The following is a 26,511-nucleotide window of genomic DNA, read 5'->3' as shown; positions in this document are numbered from 1 at the left end:
GTAGTTAATCTCAAGTTGCCTTTCTTTTATAACATCTTTTTAGAATCTGATCTTTAGTTTGTTTGGCTGATGTTTGTTTCAGTTTGTTTGATATAGCTGTTTAGATTTAATTCATAACCTCTTTTTAGACTCTGAACTTTTGTTTGGTTGATGTTTATTTTGTTTAATACAGATGTTTTGATTTCTTAAATTCAGTAGAGATTTTGTTTACGTAATGGTAGACCAGACATAGTGTTGGGTGACAGATATGAATGACATGGTTTCTTCCCTTTTGTTGGTTTATAAACTCCTTAGGGAGTTAGAGCAAGAACACGATTAACTACTGTACAAAGAAAGTATATAGAGTAAGTGCTGGGTCATGAATACTCAGGTGGGGGTAATTTTTCCAGCAGGAATAATCAAAGATGGTGTATTTTGGCTGAGTCAATAACAATAAAAATGAGAAACACCTTAAAAGATCATCAGTAGAGATGATCTGTATACTCAGTATTAATAGAGTATAATATGTAATTTATGTAGTCATAAAATAAGATTTGAAGAACTATTTTGTAAAAATAGGAAGATGCTCCTAAGCAAAATAAGCAGGATGCAAAACTTTGCCTTTGAAGCCCTTCTTTTACAACTGTGCAGTACTGAAGCTTTTTTAATTTGGTGGTAAATGGGGATTGAACCCAGGGCCTTACAAATGCCAGGCAAGAAGTGCTCTGCCACTGATCTACATGTTCCTCTTTCCTGGTTCTTTTAGCTTTGCCTACATCTGTATGAGCTACATGGTTTCCCTACGCCTATATACGTGGAAATAGTACAGAATTTGGAATTTGATAATGTTCATATTGTAATTGAAACATTTATTAGCTGTGTAAATTTGGAGTGGGGTATTTAGCCTCTCACCCTTGTTTCCTCATTTGTAGACTGGCAGTTTTAACTGGATTGTATAGAAACAAACAGATAACATGTATATTAAATCCAAATAAGATTGTGTCAAATAGGTTCTCAAGGATGACAAAAATGGGAGTTTTTAGTGTCTTTCTTCCTTTAAACTAGTAGATGACTGTAGACAATAACATTTTTCTGCTTTCTAATACCTTGTACTATTATAAGAACTAAAATAGTTTTGTGAAAAAAGCTTATGGTAACTGTTTAAGTGACAGATTGATTATAATAGGATGTTGTGGATGTGAATAGTAGAAAAACCCTGCTCAGTGACTTAGGTAATAAATTTTATCACAGTAAATTCAGAGGTATCATTTCCAGGTACAGTACAGTCAAGTCTTTAATAATTTCTCCAAGCTCTCTTTTGTGTATTGGTTTTGTCCTCAAATTGATAATAGCTGACTATAGCAGATCTGTGTGTCTCATCCAGACATAACAGAAAAAAGAGGTCCTCTTCTAATGTGTCATCTTTAACAGGGTTTCTCAACCTCAGTACTGTTGACATTTGAGGCCATATAATTTTTGTTGTGGAGGCGACTGTCCTGTGCATTTTAGGATGTCAAGCAGCATCCCTGGCTTCTCTATACTAGATGCCAGTAGCACCTTCACCACCATCAATTGTAACAACCCCAAATAATTCCAGATATTATCAACTGTCCTTCTCAAGCCAGGCACATACTTGTTAATCCCAGCTACTGAGAGGCTCAGGCAAGAGAATTGCAAGTTCAAGGCCAGCCTTGGCAACCTAAGGAGACCCTATCTTAAAACTTGTTAAAAAAAAAAAAAAATTCAGTGTTCACCCCTGGATTCAATCCTGAGTATGGCCAAAAAAAATCCTGTCATCTGGGAGGCAAGATTGTTAGACTGAACCAGGATTTTGGGAGTGAGGAGATTTTTATCATTTTTATTATTTTTATCTGATACCTTCCTCAACCCGTCCTATCATGTTTTCTTGGCCTATTGTTTCACATGCCCATACTTAAACCATTTATTTGCATGAGTGCCACCATGATTGATTTAGAAATTAATCTCTCTCACCTGAAAGTATCTGGGGGGAAAAGTGGGATTTTGTTTTGAGGGTTGGGGGGGTCCAGATGTTGGATAGGCAACAATAGGATTTTCTACAGGGAAGAAAATTCACTCTAAAATGGGCCTTTTGAAAATACTGTGTTGGAAAAATATAGGCAATTTCAATACTAGGTCTGCAGAATAATTCAAAATGATGATAGGGATGAGTGTAACATTAGATGAGGACTGAGGTTATGGTTATACTATTCATCTGTAGCACCTGGCACAGGTCCCAAAATATAGAAGGTATTTAATGACTATTTTGAGTGAATGAATTAATAAAGAAAATTGCCGATTGTAATACTGTCATGGGTGAAATGGTATTTTGGATTTAGTAAGCAGTTGGTGTGATTGTAGATGAAGTTGGCTGAAATGAAGAGACTCATAAAGATCACCCCCCATTTTTTTCTTACAAATAAATTGTATTTGGCTTCAAAGAAGTTATGCTTTGACCTGAATAGTGCCTTAAAATAAAAATTAAATATTGACTCATAATATTGATGCTATTTCATTAGGTTTCCTCTTTTAGATCTAAACATTTCTGTAATATTCATCCAAACCCTTGATTGGCTCACTAATTTATTAACTTCTATCATTCCTACATATTAGATATATTAGATATAAGACATAAAGGTACAAATTTAAAAGGATTAAATATGAAAGAATCTTTTTGCAGTAATATTTTATTAATGATTCAAAATGTTTTTTATTAAGACATAGGACAGAGGGTCTGGGGTAATGGCTCAGTGGTACAGCACTTGCCTAGCATACATGAAGCACTGGGTTCGATTCTCAGCACTACATATAAGTAAATGAATAAATAAAGATCTGTCAACATCTAAAAAATATTTTTAAAAAAAGATACAGGACAGAGTGATTAACTGTGAGTCATTGATTTTTAATTTTTTTTTTTTTTTAAGCCTGGGTGTTGCTGTGTTGCCTAGGCTAGTCTCAAACTCTTGAGTCTAGGTATTTCTCACACTTCAACCTCATCCTCAACCTCTCAAGTATCTGGAAATGCAGGCATGCACCACTGTGCTCACCTTTCATTGATTTTTCAAACACTGATATACCACCAGGGAAAATAATCACCAAAATCTTGGATTTCAGAGAAGAGGCTTCACAGAGGTATTGCCCATACTTATGAGGGGGTGCAGTGGGCTAGTTCTGGTTCTCTCTGTTCATGCCAGAAATAAAAGCTGGAGACTGGAAGTAACTGCCTGGACAACTCTTGTGGTTGCCCTCTTCCCTTTTCCTCTTTTCTTTCTCTTTCTTCCAGTACCCACTATTGGGGTAGAATCTAACAGGAAGCCAGCTCACAAATGAGAAGTTTAGTTTGTTGAGTTATAGCCCTAGCATCAGGACTTAAAAGACAATAGATTAGGGCTGGGATTATAGCTCAGTGGTAGAAAGCTTGCCTAGCATATGTGAGGCACTGGATTTCAGCCTCAGCTCTACATAAAAATAAAATAAAGGTATTGTGTCCATCTACAATTAAAAATATTTTTTAACAAGACAATAGATTAATAAGTGACATACTTAACATTTTGAATGAAACATTCAAGGAATTGGTCTAAAGTTAGATGAATTTAGTTTAGTTTTTTTTAATGGTAGTCATAGCTGGAAAGAATACTCCTGAGAGGCATGATATATAGAGCAGGGTCAACAGACTATCTGTAAAGAGTGATGGCAAATATTTTAGGCTTTACAGGCCACAGTGTCTCTGTTTCAAATATTTAACTTTGACTTTGTGGCACAAAAACAGCCTCAATTTAACTTTATTCACAGAAACAGTTGGTGGGTTGGATTTGGCTCCTAGGCTGTGGTTTGCAGACTCTCAGTGTAGAATATAAGCTTGGGGTGATGTTAATTAGTGATAGTGTGAATTTATAGTTGGAATAAGCTTGATACTTTTTTTTTTTTAAGTACTAGGGGATTGAGCCTAGCTGATACTTTTTAATTTGGGAGGCCATCTTTATAGATCTGATTTTATTACTTTTTAAGGGCCTCGTTCTGTCCAAAATAGACCTTTAAAGAGGAATAGGGGCCAGGTTGGCACAGTGGCCCACACTTGTAATCCCAGTGGCTTGGGAGACTGAGGCAGGAGGATTGAGTTCAAGGTTAGCCTCAGAACTTAGCAAGACCCTGCCTCTAAATAAAATATAAAAAAGGACTGTAAATGTGGCTCAGTGGTTAAGTGCCCCTAGGTTCAATCCCTGGTACTAAAAGAGAAAAAAGAGGAATAGGGAAGTGTTAGTTCTGCTCTTCTCCTGTTCACATATGATAGGCATTAGTATTTTGGGAGGAGGGGGCATAGTGGCGATTGAATTCAGGGGCATTTAACCACTGAGCCACATCCCCAGTCCTATTTTGTATTCTTTTAGACAGGGTCTCACTGAGTTGCTTAGCACCTTGCTTTCACTGAGGTTGGCTTTGAACTCACAATCCTCCTGCCTCAGCCTCTCAAGCCCCTAGGATTATAGGCATGTGCCACTGCACCTGGCTTAGTATTACCTTCTTTTTTTTCAAATATTTTTTTTTAGTTGTATATGAACATATTACCTTTGATACACAGTTTTTTTCCTCCCTGCCCCCACCTAGGCCTAAGGCATGCTTAGGAAAGTGCTACAAGTGCCACCTGTGCCATCCCCAGCACTAATACACAGTTTCTTCATTGGACTCTTTTTTAGTCAGGTATTCATTTTTCGATGCTGTAGTTAAAAATTGATATGGTTGTACAAGTCGAAATACTAAATGCCATGAATTGTATATACCCTTACAAAAAGATTAAGGGATTGGGGTTGTAGCTCAGTGGTGAAACACTTGCCTAATGTGTGCAAGGCCTTTGGTTTAATCTTCAGCACTACAAAAAACAACCAACAACAAAAAAAGGTTAGAATGGTAAGTTTTGTGTGTGTGGTCATGTGCCACATAATGATGTTTTGGTCACCAATGAACCACGTATACATAGGTGATCTCATAAGAAGATTATATTACCTAGTGACATAGCAGTCTTAATTTGTATAAGTATTCTCTGATGTTCAAACAATGATGAAATTGCCTAACACATTTCTTAGAAGTATCCCCATCTATTGCCTCATGACTATACTTACCACAATTTTAAAAAGTTGATGTAAATCCACTTTGATAGACAGACTTTTATTATGGAATGTCACATTTCCTCAGATATCTCAAATACTCACCGATTTGTTAGCATGAAACCTTGTAAGGATGCCAGTTTCTATTAGTACATTAAATTCATGATGTTAAATTTCTTACTGTTTTTAGATAAAAGAAAAATAAATAGAATATTTAGTATCTTCTTCTTGCATCCCAGTGAATCATTTTGTACACCCTGGGGGTTGAGAACACCCACTAGAGAGAGATACCTATTTTCTAATAGATGGTTTGATTTAATATTGAAGCAGAATATCTGGGTGCAGTGCTATATGCTTATAATCCCAGTGATTTAGGAGGCTGAGAGGAGGATTGCAAATTTAAGGCCAACCTTAGCAACTAAGTGAGGTCCTAAGCAACTTAGTGAGACCGTGTCTCAAAATAAAAAATAAAAAGGGCTGGAGATGTAGCTCAGTGGTAAAGTACCTCTGGGGTTTAATGCTCAGTACCAAAAAAAAAAAAAAAAAAAAAAAAAAAAAACCAAAGAAACCAACTTGAGGCAGTATATTGATAATCCTGAAAGCTGGACTCTTCTTCCTTTATTGACATGTTGCTAATGGTGTGTTATCTTGACTGTAATTTCATACCTGTTCTCTCACTCCTAATCTATATTCTCCATAGATGTGGCCCTTTATATAATCTTCTTTCATGACTTGAATCATGTTGTATATCATTATTTGCATACATATTTCCCCTCCCTTGCTGTTGAGCAGCATGTCTTAGTTACATACTATTAACAGACCCTAGCTCTGTCACACTGCATGTTCTCAGTAAATGCTTCGACAAATGATTGAAAATGGAACTTAATCCAAACTGTTTGTGGTATCTCTGCCACTCTTCCTCCCCTTCATAATTTTAGTTGTCATTTGTTTTTTTTTTTTTTCCAGAGACTTAAATCATATCTTAAGCACAGCTCTTTTCCATGCCAGTATTTGGCATTAGGAAGACTTCAACATGAGTATATTTGCATACCACACTTTTTAGAGTAATCATTATAATTGATCTTGCTGATGTTGATTAATTTGTCAAACAAATATTTACTGATTGCCTGGAAACCCTGCTGGGGACACCACAGTGAACATTTTACATACAACGAAATTGGGACCCTGAGAAGCTGAATGATAAGTAGAAGCTTATATAGCACTTTAATGACAGAACTGTAACTGGTTGATAGGTCTTCTCACTCTTGGTCCTTTGAAGGGGAGTGATGTGAGAAAGAGTTAGAGCAGTGTAATTGAGCTGAAATTTGTGAGGGGGTTTGCTTCTCGTTCTAATTGCTGCTTAAGGGTTTTCAGTAATTGAGGAACTCAGTTTCTCAAAAGAAAATAAATTGCCTTTATTTAGACTAAGACACAGAGAGGTTCAGTGTGCATAGCAGTCACTTAGTCCACCCTTTCAGGGTAGTCAGGCAGGGATAAGAGTATAAATTTAATTCAGGATTCTCTGGGAATGGTTAATTTGGAGAATTTTGTGGAACTTTCTGCATTGACTGCTAGAGTAGTAGTTGACTGATGACTGATGTGTGGTAGCCAAATAGGGTCTCAGCAGTGGAGGGTGGTTGACTGTTCTGATGTTGCTGTGCATCTTGGTGAGTCTCTACAGGATCAACCTAATATGTCGTTATTTAATGGTTCAGAAACTGCTTACCTAGAAAAGAAAAAAATGCTGAAGAAAGAAGTTAACCAAAAGGCCTAAAGACCGCCTTAAAAGTCAGAATACCAGTTTATAGTGGTAGATGTAGCTCTGGAATCTGTTTCTAAAGCAAGTTTTTCTTCCTGTTGGGGTCTTGCCTTAGTTGCTTCCTGAGAAAGCACTGAAAAAGAACCAGTTGAATACTCTGTCATGTTTTGAGGAATTTGACCTTCTTTTACTGCAGAAGTATTCTCTTATGACTGAAGGACATTCAAATTGAAGCCACCTGACCCTGTGGGGGAAAAATGCTACTCTTGCCCTTCCACTTTTCTGATACTAAGTGGTCATATTGTCAAGTTATTCCTTAAGAAGGGCAGAACAGGTTAACATTTTTTAATAGTGCTGCTTATTTTGTATTCATCAGTTAGTCATGTGGGTAATATTTGAAATCTGTTACTCCACATAAGATTTGTGGTAGTTTGTGCTGCTTAACATAATTTAGAAATAATTTACCTTTGATTTTTGTCACACACTCTACAAAAGACTAATGTACTATATTTTTCCATTTCCACTGAGCAATTTGTGAGCACACTAACTTTAGTCCCTGTATTTTCTCCAGGGTCATCAAGTAGTAGGCACCCAAATCAGGCAACTCCAAAGAAAAGTGGTTTGAAGAATGGCCAAATGAAGAATAAAGATGATGAGTGCTTTGGGGATGATATTGAGGAGATCCCAGACACAGATTTTGATTTTGAAGGGAACCTGGCCCTTTTTGACAAGGCGGCTGTGTTTGAGGAGATTGATACCTATGAAAGGAGAAGTGGTACTCGTTCCCGGGGCATCCCAAATGAAAGGCCTACTCGGTATCGCCATGATGAGAACATCCTGGAGTCGGAGCCCATTGTTTACCGTCGGATCACAGTACCCCACAATGTGAGCAAGGAATTCTGCACAGGTGAGTTGCACCACCAGGTCCCACATCCCACAGACTGCTCTTTGATCTGTCTTATCCTTCAAACAGAAGAAAAACATTTTTAAGAGTTAGAATCTTATCCTGGGAAGTAACTTAAGTGACTCAGTGATTGGCCCAGTTTTGTCTCTTGGGTATTGTGTCCTCAGTACCCTACCACTGAGGAGCAGGAGTTTCTCTATCTGTCCACTTACCTGTATCCAGTCTGCTGTTAAGTATGCTATGATGAACATAGCTTAGGGACTATCTAGATTTGAATAGTCAGATCTTTTTGTCACTCTGGCTTATCTGAGACTGCCTGTACATTCCCCAAGAAGTTCAACTCTGTTTTACTAGTTACTTGTGCTGTAAAAAATAATTGAAGATGGATAATTGAAACCACTGGCTAAAATTAGTCTCTCAGTAAAGTTGTTTGCCGTGTTGTCTTCGTTCTACAGTTTGGCTAGTATAATTCTCATATAACAAAGTAGTATCTTGGGAGTTAATGTAGGTCACTGTAGATGGTAGTCTAGTTCTGTAAACTCACTGATCTTTTTTGTTCCTTTTTATGGTGTTAGATCCATTTCTTCAAAACATATGGCCTATGAAGCAGTTAAAAGCACCTTTGGGAGGGGTGGTTCCCCTCTTATCTGGCCCAGCCTCTCCCCATAAACCATGCTATTTACAGGGTTTCTTGAAGTATGGTTTGCAAACCATTGTTGTTGAGTGATCGAAGAGCTAGAGAAAAAATCATTTAAGGAGTAGAGATGGAACCATTTTGGTTTGAAGTTCAGAATGTAGGAAATACAAATATTGAATGCTTGTAGTTGTTACAGGGAGAATTTTGGAGACAACTTAATTGTATTTGGAGGAAAAGCACAAATGACTTTTTTTTTTGAGACACAGTAGGGCTCTTTTGTATTTGAGTGTAAAGCTTGTTTTCATGTGCTTTTTTTCCCTAATTTGTTCTTTTTAGTTATACATGACAATAGAATGTATTTTGACATATCATATATACATAGAGTATGACTTCCCATTCTTGTGGTTGTGCATGGTATGAAGTTACACTGGTCATATATTCTATATATGAACCTAGGAAAGTTATGTCTGATTCATTCTACTATCTTTCCCATTCCTATCCCCCCCTCCATTCTCCCCACTCCCCTCTGTCCCAATCCGGTGACCCTCCATTCTTCCTTTCTTTCCACCTATTGTGAGTAGTATCCGCATATCAGAACATTTGGGCCTTGGTTTTTTGGGATTGGCTTATTTCACTTAGCATGGTAGTCTCCAGTTCCATCGTTGTACCGGCAAATGCCATCAATTCATTTTTTATGGCTGAGTAATATTCCATTGTGTATATACCACGTTTTCTCTATCCATCTATTGACGAGCACCTGGGTTGGTTCCATAGTTCAGCTATTGTGAATTGAGCTGCTATAAACATTCATGTGGCTGTGTCATGTAGTATGCTTATTTTAAGTCCTTTGGGTATATGCTGAGGAGTGGGATAACTGGGTCAAATGGTGGTTCCATTCCAAGTTTTCTGAGGAATCTCCATACTGCTTTCCAGAGTCGTACCAATTTGCAGTCCCACCAGTAATGTGTGAATGTAGCTTTTTCCCCACATCCTCACCAACATTTATTATTATTAAATGCATTCTTGATAATTGCCATTTTGACTGAAGTGAGATAAAAATCTCAGTGTTGTTTTAATTCACATTTCTCGCTAATTATGTTGAACTTTTTTTCATATATTTGTTGATTACTCATATTTCTTCTGTGTCTGTTCAGTTCCTTTGCCCATTTATTGACTGGGTTATTTGTTTTTTTGGTGTTAAGTTTTTGGAGTTCTTTATATATGCTGGAGATTAATGCTCTATCTGAGGTGCATGGGGTAAAGATTTTTTCCCATTCTATAGGTTCTCTCTTTATGTATTGTTCGTTTCCTTTGCTGTGAAGAAGCTTTTTAGTTTGATTTCATCCCATTTATTGATTCTTCATTTTACTTCTTGTGCTTTTAGGAGTCTTGCTGAGGAATTAGGTTCCTAGGCCTACATGATGGAGATTGGGACTGACTTTTTTTTCTAGTAGGTGCAGGGTCTCAGGTAATGCCTAGGTCCTTGATCCACTTTGAGTTGAGTTTTTTGCAGGGTGAGAGATAGGGGTTTAACTTCATTTAGGTACATATGGATGTCCAGGTTTTCCAGGACCATTTGTTGAAGAGGCTATCTTTTTTCCAATGTATGTTTATAATGCCTTTGTCTAGTATAAGATAACTGTATTTATGTGGGTTTGTCTTCTTCTATTCTGTACCATTGGTCTTTATGTATGTTTTGGTACCAATACCATGCCATTTTTGTTACTATAGCTCTGTAGTATAATTTAAGGTCTGGTATTGTGTTGCCTCCTACTTTACTTTTCTTGCTAAGAATTGCTTTGGCTGTTCTGGGCCTCTTATTTCTCCAAATGGATTTCATGGCTGCCTTTTCCATTTCTGTGAAGAATGTCATCAATACCTTAATAAGAATTGCATTAAATCTGTATAGTGCTTGTGGTAGTATGACCATTTTGGCAATATTAATTCTGCCTATCCAGGAACATGGGAGATCTTTCCATCTTCTAAGGTCTTATTCAGTTTATTTCTTTAGTGTTTTGTAGTTTTCCCCCACTTTAAATTTATTTTTTATTATTTTTTTACTTCTTAAAAATTTATTTATTTCTGATTCATTGTACACAAATGGAGTACAGCTTTTCATTTCTCTGGTTGCACACCATGTAGTCATACCATTCATGTAATCATACATGTACATAGGGTAATAATGGTTGTCTCATTCCACCATCTTTCCTTCCCCCTACCCCCTTCCCTCTACACAATCCAAAGTGCCTCCATTCTTCCCTTACCCCTTCTCCCCCATTTGTATCAGCATCCACTTATCAGAAAACATTTGGCCTTTGGGTTTTGGGGATTGGCTTATCTCACTTAGCATGATATTCTCCAACTTCATCCATTTACCTGCAAATGCCATAATTTTTTTTTTTCTTTTCTCTCCAATATTTTGTTTTAGTTGCAGGTAGACATAGTACCTTCACTTTATTTTTATGTGATGCTGAGGATTGAACCCAGGACTTCATGCATACTAGGCGAGCACTGAGCCACAACCCGAGCCCCATAATTTTATTCTTTATGGCTGAGTAATATTCCATTGTGTATATATACCACAGTTTCTTTATCTATTCATCTGTTGAAGGGCATCTAGGTTGGTTCCACAATCTGGCTATTGTGAATTGAGCTTCTGTAAACATTGATGTGGCTGCGTTACTGTAGTATGCTGATTTTAAGTCCTTTGGGTATAAACTAAGGAGTGGGATAACTGGGTCAAATGGTGATTCCATTCCAAGTTTTCTAAGGAATCTCCATACTGTTTTCCAGAGTGGCTGCACCAATTTGCACTCCTACCAGCAATGTATGAGTATACCTTTTTCCCCACATCCCCATTTCCCCAACACCTATTGTTGCTTATATTTTTTGATAATAGCCATGTAGTTTTCATTGTAGAGGTTTTTTTGTTAGATTGAGTCCCAGATATTTTATTTTCTTTGAGGCTATTGTGAATGGGATAGTTTTCCTAATTTCTTGTTCAGTTGATTCATCACTGATATATAGGAATATATAGGATTTGTGGGTGTTAATTTTATATCCTGCTACTTTGCTAAATTCATTTATGAGTTCTAGATGTTTCTTGGTGAAGTTTTTTGGGTCTTCTAAAATACAGAATCATGTTGTCAGCAAATAGGGATAGTTTGAGTTATTTTCCTATTTCTATCCCTTTAATACCTGTATTCTGTCTAATTGCTCTAGCTAGCATTTCCAGGACTACGTTGAATAGAAGTGGTAAAAGAGGGCATCCCTGTCTTGTTCCAGTTTTTATGCTTTCAGTTTTTCTCCATTTAGAATGATGTTCACCTGGGGTTTAGAATATATAGCTTTTACAATCTGAGGTGTGTTCTTACTATCCCTAGTTTTTCTAGTGTTTTGAACATGAATAGATGCTGAATTTTGTCAAGTGCATTTTCTGCATCTATTGAGATAATCATGTGATTCTTGCCTTTAAGTCTTTTGATGTGATGAATTCTGTTTATTGATTTCCATATGTTGAACCAACCTTGCATCCCTGGGTTGAACCCTACTTGATCATTGTGCACTATCTTTTTAATATGTTTTTGTTTTGCATGTGTTTTCAATGTGAAAAATAGGCAGGCTGTCAGATAAAGAAAAACTAGAAATTGTCTTTCACTAGCAGATTATGATAGGCATGCCTCTTTACCAAGGAAATTTTCTGACATGGCAGTTGACAGTGTGACTGCTGAACTCCTTTGAGGTACACCCTTGCTCAGAATCAGTCTTAATTAAATTGCTGGGTTTTGTTTTTCAAAGGCATTTAGTAATTTATAGGTACTACTCCCAGGTTCACCTCCTGACTTGCTTGCTCAGTTGTAAAGGAAGCTGTTCCTGCTGGTAGCCCTCTTTATGTATAGTCTGGGTGGTGCTGCCAAGGTTGTTGGAGTATGCAATATGTGATTTCCTGAAAATATTTATACTGTAGGAATTCCTGAGTTGGGAAAGATTATGGTCTGCCTTGGAGTCAGTTGACTAAAAGGGTAAAAATAACAGTGTGAAGTAGCAGATTTTCTCAAATCTAAAAGAGCCTGAGAAAACACCTGACTAAAATAGACAAAAGAAGAGGTAGAAATTTTCCGTTTTGCATTCACCTCACTTCCTCAACTTCATTTTTACACCTCTTTTGTTTTAAATGACAGAGGTCGTAAAGTTGTCTCCTCTCAGGAAACTATTTTCCTGAAATTGCCATCAACATAGTATAAACCACAGATGCTAGTTCTTGGCCAAGAATCTGGGTATGGCATCTTGTGGTTTGTAGTGACCAGTAACATTCTGTGGGTACATGACAGTGAGGGGACAAGAAACCCAGCAACTTCATATAATCTATGGTTCCTAACAGTGATAAGGGGTAGAAATCAAAGCCCTTTTGTCTTGCTGGAAATAGAGCAAGCAGCAGTTACTTGCTGAGCAGCTTCTGTGAATTTCATCTCTGCTTCAGCTTCAAGGTGCATAAGCTTCAAGCAGATTTTTATCGAACGGTATTAGATAGTGCAGGGCCGAGGACACATTTTCAGTTGATCCAAGTGTTTTAGGATCAGAGTAAGGCAAACTATCTGGAATATTTGGAGGAACAATCTAGGGCTGTAAAATGTTAGTGTTAGGCTACTTGGTCATCTTGTGTAATTTTCTCATCTTACAAATGAGGACACGAGACTCAGAGAGGCAAAAGCTTTTACCCATCACATCTCTTTTTCTCTTCTGAATATGGAAAAGTTAAAGAGGTAACGATGTAGTATAAGAAGAGAAGGGCAGTTTAATGGCAAAATAGACTACATCCTTTTAATACTCTCAGAAATTGTCCAATTAGACCAGCAGTTTACAGCAGTATTCTGGATAGTGCTCCAGTCTGGCCTTGTGACATTCATGTCCTAAAATACTAAATATTTTCTACTAATCCCCAGAGTAGCAAAAGAACAGCATGTTTATTACTCGATTGGTGATGGTTTGGATTTTGGGATTCTGACAGCTTGCTGCTGGTGTCCTACATATTGACTTCTTACTAAGTGGTGTCAACAGTGTGCAAGCCATTATTCACTAATTGCTCATACTCCTTTTGGTAGTACACTTTGCCAGCTGTGTGTGGGAGGGGGCACATTATAATCTGTCTTTTGATTGGGAAAACATTCAGGAAGCAGCTAAATTTAGCACTTTGTTTAATCCAGAGCTTTTCATTCTGGAAAGCCCTTTTAGGTCCTTTGGCAGGGCTGCTGTTTCTAACAATCACAGACTGTCAGACATTCCTCTAACTTGGGTATACCCTGCAAAATAATGGTGTCCATTGTTCCTCCCCTGAATTGATTACAATCTTTCTGGCTCCAGACTTGTAATTTGAAATTTTGGGAGACATTGTGTGTGTGTGTGTGTGTGTGTGTGTGTGTGTGTGTGTGTGTGTATACACCCACATGAATATTAAGTTTAAATATAAAATGCTAGATGTGTGTGAGTACTCTATGGTGACAAGATGTTCCCAAAGAACACTGCTTAGGAGACTTCAGAGAAGAATCTTTGCTCAACACTCATAATATTCTAAAAGAAATACTTAGGACATTTTGGGTCAGTCAAAATTCTGTGTTTATTATGTGTCACTCATTCTTAAGATAGTCCTTGCCTTCAGTATATTAAAATGTGATGGAGATGAAAAGCTGCCATATGTGAGAGTGTAGATATATTAGTGCACCAGGTATTCAGAGGCAGGAGGGCTTCTGGAGGCTGGATCAGGGAAAGCTTCAGTAAAGGAGTGGGAGTGGTAGCCTTGGAGCATGGGCAGGATTTCTCTAGCTAGAGAGAGAGAGAGGAGGATGTTTGTGGTAGGCTAGGCAGGTGCTGGTGGATAGTGTGAGTAAAAGACTTTATGTGAGATTGGTCACACAACAGAATTTGGGGGAGTAAAAGACATTAAGACTAGCTTTGCACCAAAGCACAGAGGGCCTTGTGTGCCAGTGGTATCTTCGTCCTGTGAGAGAGATTACTGAGTCTGTTCCCTTATTGGTAAGTGGGATATTACTTGTCAAGCAAATGAGACTGTAGAAAAGCAGCTAGCAAGGGCTGGGGAGATAGCTCAACTGGTAGAGTGCTTGCCTTGCAAGCACAAGGCCCTGAGTTTGATCCCCAGTACCGCAAAAAAAAAAAAAAAAAAAGGGCAGCTAGCACAATTCCCGGCTTGTACTTGTTACTCAATAAATATTTGACTTCAAATTGGGTATAATGGCACAGTCCTACAGTCCCAACAACACAGGAGACTGAGGTGGGAGAATTACTTGAGCTCATGAATTTTGGACTAACCAAAATAATTTCAAATGTGAATTGCAAATGCTGGCCTAGTAGAGTTATTTCAGACCATCAACATTTATGGAATACCAACCATGTGCTACATATTAGATAATCTGTAAGTTATGGTTATGTCTCTAAGTCAAGGACTTTAGAGTATAGCAGCCAAAGGTATAAATACAGAAGTAATAGAAGTGGATATAGCTTAACTAGGTGTGGTGGTGCATGGCTGTAATCCCAGCAACTCAGGAGGCTAAAATAGGAGGATTGCAAGTTTGAGGTGAGCCTCAGCAATTTAGGGAGACCCTGTTTCCAAAAAGGGAGGGGCGGGGTGGTTGGGGATGTGGTTTAGTGGTTAAGTAACCCTGGATTCAATTCCCAGTACCAAAAAAAAAACACAACTCTTAGCAGTAGCAGAATGGGGAGTATAAGGGTCTGGTTTAGGAGAAGCAGCAGTTTATAATCAGCAACATATCAGCTAATGCTCGTTGTTCTAAGTACTCTTCTAAACATTTCATGTGCTCACTTCACTTAATTTCCATGGCATCTCTATCAGGTTGTACTGTTCTCTGTTACCATTTCCATTTTGCTGGAGCTGGAGCTAAATGTTCCAGTAAACCTGTTAAGAGGAGTGACTCAAAAGTCCCTTGAGCTGGGTTCAATGGCATAACGGTGATCCCAGCAACTCAGGAGTCTGAGGCAGAAGGATCACAAGTTCAAAGCCAGCTTCAGCACCTTAACGAGACCTAGTCTCAAAATGAAAAATAAAAAGAACTGGGGACATAGCTCAGTGGTTAAGTGCCCCTGGGTTCAATCCCCATTACCAGGAAAAAAGAAAAAAGTCACTGAATTCTTTGTTCCCTAGGTCATAATAAAATCTTACTCATGAGCTCTTCTTTCAAGACTCCACCATTTGTTCTCCACTCTGAAGCCTCTTCTGTCTTCAAGTATGTAGAAGCACAGATGGAAGGCAGTGGGGTGCTGTTGGTGCAGGCTTTGAATCTCTGCAGTTGTCCCATCAGCTTTGCTTGAAGAATGTTTCTCTGCCTCTATATTATATCTGCAGAGACTCAGGAAGCAGCAAGACCTGAACTAGAGTTTGCAAAGAATCCTGTCAGAGTTTGAGTGAAGCACTCTGATCTGCCCTCCAGCAGCACTTACCCAGATTGATTTCTCTTGGCCTCTGCTCCAAAGGGGAAGCAACTGGTGAAGCCACTGTTAGATTTTCTCTTCTTCTTTATGGTTGTGCTCTTTCCACCTTGTCTAGCTAAGATTTTGAGCCTTGATGGGGATGTCTCTTGCTTTTGAGACAAGTTTGATTCACATTTCCTTTCTGGCAGTTGTCTTCAACAGTTGGCATTCCGTTCTGCCTCTGAGCCCTGGCCTCTTTATTTCTGTTTCTTTTTACTCAAATCCCCTGAAGAAGCCTTCTGATGATTCTAAGACCAGCAGTGTTTTTATCTCCTCAAGAACAGGTAGTTCGGAAATGTGTGTGTGCATGTGGACATGCATGCTTGTGCACATATGTTTAGAGTAGTTTGAGGAAAAATAAATTTGGATTTTAGAAGTAGCCACTGAAGAATTTTACCCTATGGGTAGGGAGGCATCTCTGGGCAGCTGTTGTGCTTCTGACCAGGCTCCTGCTCATTCAGAATCATGCAACTGCTTGCAGTGGTGTTAGTTGCCATCTCATTGCCTCCTAACACTGTGAACCTGATTCACATGAGTTCCAAGTGGAGTCTCTCCCATGACCTTCAGCCCCACCTCATTCCCCCATCATGTATTCAGAGGTTAGATCAGGTGCTGCAGGGAGGGACAGTTGTAAGGAGACAGTAGGGGATATATTATAGGAGGTGTTCTGGATCAGAATGCCTGAAGGGATAACCCTGTACATGTATATACCAAGTGGCACAACTTTTCATTCAGCAGAGCTAATGAGCCTAGTTTCTAAAATTGTTTCTCTTCAAACAGACTGTGATGACATTTGATTGATTTGAGGAACCTCATATTCTAGCAGATCCTCTAGTGTCAGGAGTGAAGGCAGTAATCATTCCATTTCCCTCAAAAACCTCAGAGTTTCTAGGCCTATATAATCAGGCACATGGTTGTCACAAGCCTGGAGAACTTGCCTTTACTTATTGGTAATCTCATGAGGTCTTACATAGGGCAGGACAATTAAGACAGGAATCTTGACTGGACTCTGACCCCAGTAATGAATCTTGTACTTCTTAGGTTTTCCACTGGAAAAGGCTTCATGGCATCTTATTGCCAGAATTTTAAGAGTTTTAATTGCAAACTAGAGGATCTGAAGCCTAGCACATAATGTAGCCTGATAACCTGAGGGTTGTTTTGTGGGGGGGGGGGGGTGGTATTTGTTTTTATTTTGTGATGGTGCTGGGTGATTGAACCTAGGGCCTTCATGCATGCTAGGCAGGTACTCTCCTCCTGAGCCACATTCTTAGCCCACAGCCTGAGTTTTTGATGATGCCCCCAGTTGTTCATTTCAGAACTGCACTGATCTCTACTCATGTGGCTACTTTGCTAATATGTACCCTCAGAACCACAGGGGTCTAGCCAGAGTAAGAAAGGAGTTTGATTTCAAAGTATCCACCACCTTCCTCAAATTCAGCACACCAAAGCTGCCCACTTGTCCCCTGATTGCTTGGCATTCCCATTTCTTTAATCAGGCACACCGTTCTTTAAATGTCCATCATGAAAGTTTCCTTTTCCTTCTCATAAATATTCAAATTATGAGTCAGACACAGTGGTGTATACCTATAGTCTCAGCTATTTGAGAGACTGAGATAGGAGAATCACAAGTTTGAGGCCAGCCTAGGCAAATTAACAAGACTTCTCCCATCTCAAAAAAAGAAAAGAAAAGAAAAAAGAAAAAAATTTAAGAGAAGACTCGGGAGACCATTTTTTTCCTGATTGAATAGCAGATGATGTGGATTCCTTTTGAAACAGAACATTTTTCTTTATCCTTGGTTGTATTCATTCTGGTTCTAGATGCAATTGCTGCTGCTTTCATAATTTTCCTTGAAATTTTCTTAATCTGTTAGTTTCTTGTGCTACCTCATAGGTTCCCTTGAAATCAGTTCTGTTTGGTCTTTCTATCCTCTTTTTGCATTTTTATCTGCTTCATTCTGCATAAAACAACTTGGCTTTCTAAGTCTTCTGAAGACTGGTGCTTTCTCAGGTTCTAGGCTGACCCTTCCTTCTTGGCTTCTGAGCTTCAGGGAGGGATGTTTGCATGTGTATATGTCACACCCATTCTGACCTTTTGAATTTGTTCATGGTTCTTCCCCACCCCCACCTGGAATCCTTCTTTTCTACTATGATTACATTCCTGCCTGTCTTTCAAGGCATAGTTCATAAAGAGAACTTGACATCTTCTATCCGTGGCTTCTAATTTGAAATCCATACTTGGCCCTTCTGCTTGGGATAACACAGTTTAAGGACTGCTGTATGTTTGCTTTCATACTTACACATATGTATTTTTGTTTCCAGCTAGATCATAAGACTCTGAGAGGTCTGTTGTTTTCTCTCTCCTACCACTCCCCACCCTACCCCACCCCACCCCACCCCACTACTGGCTTAATGTATTGCTTCTCTACAAACATTTGTTGATCATATTTGGAAGTCCTTAACTGTTTTATTTTTCCCCCAACTTTTTATATTGAAAAAAATCACAAACTTGCAGTAAAGTTGCTAGAATAATGTAATGAACAATCATATACACTTCATTTAGATTCACCATAAACATTTGGCACAGTTGCCTTACATAAAATAAATAAATGTGCTAGCATGTTGGCACATGCGTGTAATCCCACTGGCTTGGGAGGCTGAGACAGTAGTATCTGAGTTCAGAGAGAGCCTCAGCAATGGCGAGGCACTAAGCAACTGAATGAGACCCTGTCTTGAAATAAAATACAAAATAGGGCTAGGTCTTGGAGGTTGAGTGCCCTGAGTTCAATCTCCAGTATCAAAAAAAAGGGGACTGGGGATGTAGCTCAGTGTAATAGCACCCCTGGGTTCAATCCTCAGTACTACAAAAAAAAAAAACCATACATGCACATGTAACACATCTCTGAATCATTTGGACTTTACGTTCATCATTACATTTTACCTCTAAATACGTGCACATATATTCAGTGGGTTATTTACTGCTCTGTATAACCACACTGCAAGATTGCTTTCAGGAAATTTAAAATTAACACAAAAATATTATCTAATATTTTTGCAACACTATGCAACACTTTCCAATTGTCCCAATAATGTTTTAAACTGTATTTTTAAAAAGCAATTTATTTGAAGAATGTCCTTTTATTTTAATTTTTTGTTTCCTTTTGTTTTGCTTTAGTTGTAGGTAGACACAATACCTTTTTATGAGGTATTATTTTTATGTGGTGCTGAGGATTGAACCTAGGGCCTCACGCGTGCTAGATGAGCGAGCTACCACTGAGCCACAACCCCAGCCCTTCCCTTTGTTTTGATTCATGTTAAACATGTTCTCCAGTATTTGGGTGGTGTTACATGTTTCCTCAGACATCACAGCACCCCATATCATATTGTCCCATCATTGGGACATTTGATCACTTGGTAAGGTGTTGTCCACCAGATTTATTTCATTGTAAAGATGATTTTCCCCCTCATAATCAGTAAGTTATCTTTTTTAGAATTATGGGGGGGTTGTTTGTTTGGTTTTTGGTTTTTGGCTTTTTTTTTTTTTTTTTTTTTTTTTAACCTCTTGAACCCAGAACTTGTTTCATGTAACTTTGGTTTGGAAGAAGGGGGCCCAATATGGACAGGAGGGTTGGTCTAAGTTGTTATAACTGGGAAAGAGTGGAGTAAGAATCAGAAACATCTTATGTTCAAGTGTCTTTGGTTACAACTGATCTCTTATCCAGCTGCAGAATAGAATGCCCTGAGGCTGGCCTGTCAGGTCTGCTGTACAGGTTTCTTTCCCATTTGTCCATTAATTTAACACATACTTTTATAACATTTCTCTTGAAAACAGTTCTCCAAGCACTGTGCTATTCAGGCACAGTGGAGAGTAAGGGTTACAGCAGTGAACAAGGCTGAGTTGCTACTTTTGTGGAACTCACAGTCTAGCAAGGTAAATAGGCCAGAAGGTTTGAAAAAAAAATATTTACAAGTGTATTAAATACAGTGAAGGAAATAAGTTATATGCTGAGATGAAGGGATATTCAGCTGAGACCTGAAGAATGAAGAGCTAGTACTCTGTGAGTAGCATTAGAAAAGAAGAGAGTGCCAGGAAAGGGAAGCCAAGAAAAACTTGGAGTATTTACCAATCACCAGCAGGCAGCCAAGGTGTCTGGGGCCTGATGGGGTTGGGTACAAGGTAAAGGTTACATGAAAGATGAGGCCAAATCATGGGAGGTTTTGTGGGTCAGGTTAAAGTATGTTGGGATTACAAGCTCTTTACAATGAATCCTTCTTTCTGAGATACATTTAACAACAAATTGTGTTTTAGCTAAATATGTAGAGCTATAGGGACCACCTATATGCTGCTGGACTGAAGGTACCAGTTTGCCAATGGTTTTGTATCCCAAAAGTGTGTGATATCACCACCCCATTTTGTGACTGCTGGATTTCACAAATCCAGAGAAATTCCACACCCATTAATGAGCTCTGCTTTTTCTTGTTGATGAGACATGGGACACAACTTTGCAACTAAAGGGCCATGTCCAGATGAGAATTAGGTTCGTTCTGAGAGGGCAGTTGGTTGTGGGAGTATTACCAGCAGAAAGACTAGGTAGGTTGGGAGGAAAGGAAGAGCTTGGATATAGTGCTAGAAAGTATCTGATGGAGGAGAAGTGTCATGGAGGGTGAGAGAATGTGCACACATATCCATAAGGAAGGAAAGGCCTAAATGGTATGTACTGGAATGAACAGAACCAAAGTAAACACATTGCAAGGGTCAGGCACATGCAGTGCTGGGCCAGGCCTCTGGGTCTGTGGCCTCAGGAGGCAGCCCAGTCCCATGCTATGGAATGGGTTTGTGCAGGGAGGATCTCCTTTCTTGGCCTGACCTGCGTGTGCTTGAGTCATTTTCATCAATGCCTTAGGTTAATCAGATCCTAAGGAATGCTCTGTGTGTCATGAACTGGTTTTTATAGCTCCCTTTCTTGTTTCACTGACAACTGTAAAATACATATTAATATTCAGAGCAACGTCAACTGATTTTACTGCCTTGATTCCTAAACAATAAAGATCTACCTTCCAACCCAAACATAATTAGACTTGGCTTATGTTCAGGCTTTGGCAGTTATTGTTTGCAGTTTACATGCTATGTTCTTGGTTCCCTTCCTTTGGAGTTTATTTTATTCCCTCTGCCTGTTTCTGATAAGCCAGTCTAACTAGTTGGACTTAGTGTGTAAATGTTAAAAAAAAAAAAAAAAAAAAGTTTTTGTGCTGCACATTGCTTTCAGAGAAGCAGAGTAAGGTACAGTGGGATTCTAAACCCTTTTACTGCCAGACTATGAGCAGAAAGGATTCTGGGCCTTGTCCTTTCCCTGGGTTATAAAAATAAGCCAGTTCATCAGCAATGCCTCCAGTACCCCACCCCAACACAGACTACTGAGGAGATGGTAAGAAGTGTCCACCTGCAGCATCTAGCCAGCCAAGGTTGGGTGAGCTTCATATCCAAGGGCTGCCAGGGGACAGCTAGCAGCAATGGCTCTGCTTGTCCCCAGAGATGTCAGAGGGAAGGGAACAACCCAGCAGTAGGAGCCAGACCCAGAAGAGAGCTTGATTTGTGGAGTAGCAACCCAAGACACTCTGCCCTTACCTGTTCCAATTCAGCAGAGAAAGTTCTGATGAATGGGTGAAGGAATGCAGAGTCTTGGATGAGTTCTACCTTGTGTGAGTTTCCAGGTAAAGAGAGTGTTTGAAGTAGGCAATGTGTGTGACTTGACGGGTTTGCAGTTGTTAGTGGCTTAAGACTCTTGAGAATTCATTCAGCTTTTTCACACTGCTATCAAGGGTTCCTAATGACTTCTGTTAATGTTGTATGTATGAAATGGGTTATAAAAATGACTCTTTAATCAACTATTGACATACAAGATCAGGCTGCAGCCTCCAACATGGGCACCTGGGACACCAGTGCCTGACATTTCATAAAGTGGTAGGAAAGACTCTGCACTCCTATCTAATGGCACTGTTTGTTGCCTCTGCTCCAAACAGAAATAGGACTTAGGCACTCAGTCAATAGAGTAGTCCCTGGTTAGGCATTTTGTATTATCATCATTAACTTAAATTGTTTCATTCTGCTGTTAAAGAGGATACGGACCTGGTGCTATGAGATCAGTCTTTGTGCTTGGCTTCCTGTTGCTAAAACATGCAAGCATAGCCTTACTCTGTGGTGCTCAGAATTTATGCAGATGGGACTGGATATCTGGGAGAACTCAAAATTTTTTCTGAAATGACCAATGAAGAAGGCAAGTTTTTTATACAGGACTCTGTCAATGGGATGGATGATGAAGATCCAAAATAGCACAAGGCTTCCATCATTTTATGTTTGAGCACTTGATGAGAACTAGTCTATGTTAATAAGTGTGACTGGAACAAATTGGGGAGGTGAGGGCCAAAGAAGTAAAAGACTTTATTTCTTACTTTGAAGAGTTTACAATCCAATATAGCTGAGGACACAGGACCTAAAATGGCACCTGATCCAGTTAGACAAAACCAGTTAGTTATATGTAATTCCCTGATGACTTGATAATTAGAATCTGCATTTGTTGCTCCATCAGCCAGTGAAACCAAATGGGGTCTTAGGTGATGGGTCTGTTCCCCCATGGCCATCCCAGAGGCTTTGTCATTTATAGGATGACATTGGCATTTTGCAGGGAAGGAGACCTTGGTTGTTAAGGCAGAGCAGTCTGTTGCAGATCACCATTTTGAATTTGCTGTGTTTTCCTACCTTGGTTTTCTGAGTCCTGAATGTCACTGGTATGCTGATACCATGCACAGACTACAGACTTCAAGTGTACCTGCTCATTTTGGCTTTGAGCCTTCAAGAACCAAGTACTTTCTATGGTGTACTTGTAGTGACTGTGATTCTCTGCAACCTTTTTATAATTCTTTGTGGTGAATAAAAAAAGGTTCACGATTCTTATAAGTAGCTTAAGGCGAGCTGTAGGTTACTTTCATTGTATTCCTTCTGTGTGATATGAAAATTTGGTTACACTCACCCTAAATAAGGAGAAACAAATTACTTGAGGAAACAGATTGCTAGCTGAATGAATTTTTTTTTTTTGATGCTGGGGATTGAACCTAGGGTACTTAACCACTGAGCCACAGCCCTGCCCTTTTTATTTTTTAGTTTGAGACAGGGTCTCACTGAGTTGCTTAGGGCCTCACTAAGTTGTTGAGGCTGGCCTTGAACTTGTAGTCCTCTTATCTCAGCTTCTGGAGTTGCTGGCAGTGTAGACCTATGCCATAGCATCTGGCTACTAGCTGAATTTCTTAAGCAAAGAATAAGGGCTAAGAGAGAGCAAACAGGGAGTCGATACATGAAACAAGACTCTGGCTTGAAATTAAAAGAACACCAGTGGCTCTGGAGACTGAGGAAAGAGGATTGTGAGTTCAAAGTCAGCTTTAGCAACTAAGCGAGACCCTAAGCAACTTAATGAGATCCTGTCTCAAAATAAAAAAGGACCAGGAATGTGGCTCAGTGGTTAAGCACTTCTGGGTTCAATCCCTGATACCAAAAAAAAAAAAAAAAAGGACAGCAGGCCAGAGGGTAAAGGGTCAAGTAGTATCTGTAGTATCTGTTCACTTCTTAAGCAGGATGAAGGACCTGCTTGTGAAGAAAACCCCACTGCCCAGGAATGGTTTTTTTCCCCCAGTTTGAGGAAAGCATGTTCTTTTCAATGTGATTGCTGTTACATGCTGTGTGCCAGTCTTCTTTGGGTAGTACCCAGAACACATGGTGGGTTTGTTCTTCGTGGTCTAAAGCTAAACTACTAAGGGAAGATGAGTTTAGTTCGGAACAAATTTGTTCATCATTTACTACTTGAGCTCTGGAGTCTGCGGAGTATGCCTCAATCCCAGAAGAGGAAGATGATGGGCCAGCCGAGGATTGGTCTTAAAATATTGGCATTTACAGAATTCAGAATACAGTATACCTCTTTTGGATCTGGCTTCCCATCATCACTTTCCCTTTATCTCTTTGCTTCTTTTGAACCAACTCTGGCCTGGTGGTCCCAAGTGTTTCCTATGAACTGCATAAAAAGCTGTTATCTGTAGCTGAGAAGCATGGGCTGACCTTGGAGCGGAGACTGGAGATGACAGGTGTATGTGCCAGTCAGATGGCGCTGACCCTTCTTGGAGGACCTAATAGGTAAGTGCTCTAGAACTGGAGGGGTGAATGTGGAGTGATAATCTGTGCATCACCCCCACAGTGCCTCACGTGTGCAGGAGAGTAGTGAGACAGTTGTTGTCTCATGTGAGCTTCTCAAGTCACTTTCCTGGATTGCTGCCAGGTTATTTGCTCTTCCTCTCACCTATCTCTTGGTAGTCCTCACTCTTCTCTCATTCTTCATTCTTTCCTGACAGCAGCTATCTGGCTTTGCGACTCCTGCTGTCAGACCTGGCCTTTGACATTCACCATTCACTTTAGGTATCTGGGATGCACCTCAGTCCTGAGCTCCATACCTGAAAACTTCTAGAACCACCCTGACTGCTGGGTAGGGCAGTTGGGGTATGGCATCTTCCCACCTGACCTTGAGTTCATATACTGATAACCATGTGCTCAACACTACAGACACCAAGAACAAATCACTGCTCCTGTGCTGTAGTACCCTAGAGAGGTCTCCAGAAAGTACAGGGCTTTGGTGGAGGAAACAGAAAATGCTCCAGGAATTCTCCAGTTGTGTTTGGGTGGAAAACAGCTCTTGATTTTGAAGTAATCTTGATTAAAGCAGGCTTGATCCAAGCTAGATTGAGATTTCCCCATCTTGTCCTCCTGACCTGATACCTGTCATTCCTCCTTTCCCCTGGGTTGGGCCTGCTTCCATTTGTGCTGGTCCCTGGTGCTCCTCTGCAGGGAAGAGCAGAGGAGGGAGTATTATGTGCTCTGAAGGAGCATCTGGCCCCGGACTGAATTGGCTGTGCCTTCTCCCAGAGCATCCTTTAAGGCAGGTCTTGGAGTGAATTCTCCAGGAGTATTTGAGACTATCAAATGACTTTCTCGAAACCATAGTTTCAGGACATTCAGGAGCTAGATGTCCTCACCAAGTCATATTCATCTCTAGGCTGTCCTTGTGGCTGTTTTCTCGTCTGAACTCAGAAAATTTACTCTGGTCCTTGGCAGCAGTAACCGGCTTACCTTTGAGAGACAAACCCACAGTTAATAATATTGAAGTTTAATGCATGTCAGATGCTGTGTGGCTTTTCACACTGCTCTCACTGAAGAATTTAATGTGCTCCTCATAACTTCACCTCAAAAGTAAATATTATAGCCCCATGTTCAGGATGAGCACACTTTGACTCAACTGAAGGACTGCCCATGTGAGTCTGCTGGTATGGGTGTACAGGTTGATTTCTAGTGTCTGAGTTCTCCCTCCTATGGGTGCTGGGCTCTGCTTTCATTCTTTGGGGTGGTGGGTGAGAAGGAGAGCCCATTTGGGGAACAGACACAGCAGGTCAGGTTCCAATAGCACTCTGCAGCATCTGTCTGCAGGCATCTCAGCTTTGAATAGTGACTGCTTTATCTAAGGCAGCTGCTTCCTCCACGGTCTGCGTAGTCAAGTACTTTCTTGACTTCTCTGGCATGGCTAAGTGTTATGCATCCATCAGTCCACACAGCATCCAGGGAAGTACTAGTAATATCTACAGCATCACCTTACTAGCTTACTGGCAGCTCGGGAAAGAAAACTTGGATTGGCAGTGAATTGAGGATAATTTGGAACTATCCTAAATTGGTGGTACTTGCTGTAAGTTTATTAGAAGTTGAGAAAAGGGGAGAATTTAGTGCAAGCTAGAATAATCCCTGAAGAAATAAACCAGAGCTCAAAAGGTTGGTGGGAGTTTGAAAAGTAAAGGGCTTGCAGGGCAAGAGACATAGTTTGCATATAAGCAGAAACAAGCCTGACAAGCGCTGGAGAGAATAACAGCCTTGCTGGAGCAGAGCAGTATTTTGGTGATGAAGCCCAGTGGAGGCCGCGGGGATACAAAGACCAAACAGAGCTTGGATCTGACAGGTCAGGGAAGACCCATTAAGCATTGTTGAGTTAGAGGTGGTGGTATATGCAGTGAGACCTGGGAACTCCTTGGTGAGTTCACTCCAGCAGTGAAGTGATAGGATGTGGGACAGTGGGAACATCAACCTATAGGCCTGGCCTGCTGTGGAGTTTGGCCCATTTGGAGCCTAGTACTGGGGGAGAGCCCTGAGAGCAGCAGGTGCCTATTTGTCTGTTATGGGGATTAACTAGCCCATGAGTAATTTTAAATAGCCAATAGTGCTTTTTTGCTTTCTGTTTTAGGTTGAATCCTAAGAATGTTCACCAGAGGCCCACAGTGGCTTTGCTGTGTGGGCCCCATGTGAAGGGGGCTCAGGGTATTAGTTGCGGAAGGCACCTAGCCAATCACGATGTGCAGGTCATCCTCTTCTTGCCCAATTTTGTCAAGATGCTGGAGTCCATCACCAATGAGCTGTCTCTTTTCAGCAAGGACCCAGGGTCAGCAAGTGTCTAGCCTCAAAGGTAAGCCCTACGGCTGGGGATCAGTGGTAGAGTGCTTGCTTTGCCTGTGTGAGGGCCAGGGTCCCAGGAACAGC

At 40.0% G+C, this 26,511-nt stretch overlaps 1 protein-coding gene across 1 annotated transcript in view; it reads left to right on the top strand.

Annotated features, from left to right (window-relative positions):
* The window catches only part of EDC3 (enhancer of mRNA decapping 3), a 48,175-nt gene that overhangs the window by 19,079 nt on the left and 2,585 nt on the right, over window positions 1-26,511 (top strand). Inside the window, 4 exon segments of the mRNA XM_079127331.1 lie at window positions 7,430-7,765; window positions 23,922-24,075; window positions 26,219-26,405; window positions 26,407-26,437. Of these exon segments, the coding sequence (XP_078983457.1) occupies window positions 7,430-7,765; window positions 23,922-24,075; window positions 26,219-26,405; window positions 26,407-26,437 (708 nt within the window).

Source organism: Sciurus vulgaris, assembly GCF_902686455.1.
Source record: "Sciurus vulgaris genome assembly, chromosome: 2".
In the NCBI taxonomy this organism is placed as follows: domain Eukaryota; kingdom Metazoa; phylum Chordata; class Mammalia; order Rodentia; family Sciuridae; genus Sciurus; species Sciurus vulgaris.
This window is presented reverse-complemented; position numbering and strand designations above follow the sequence as displayed.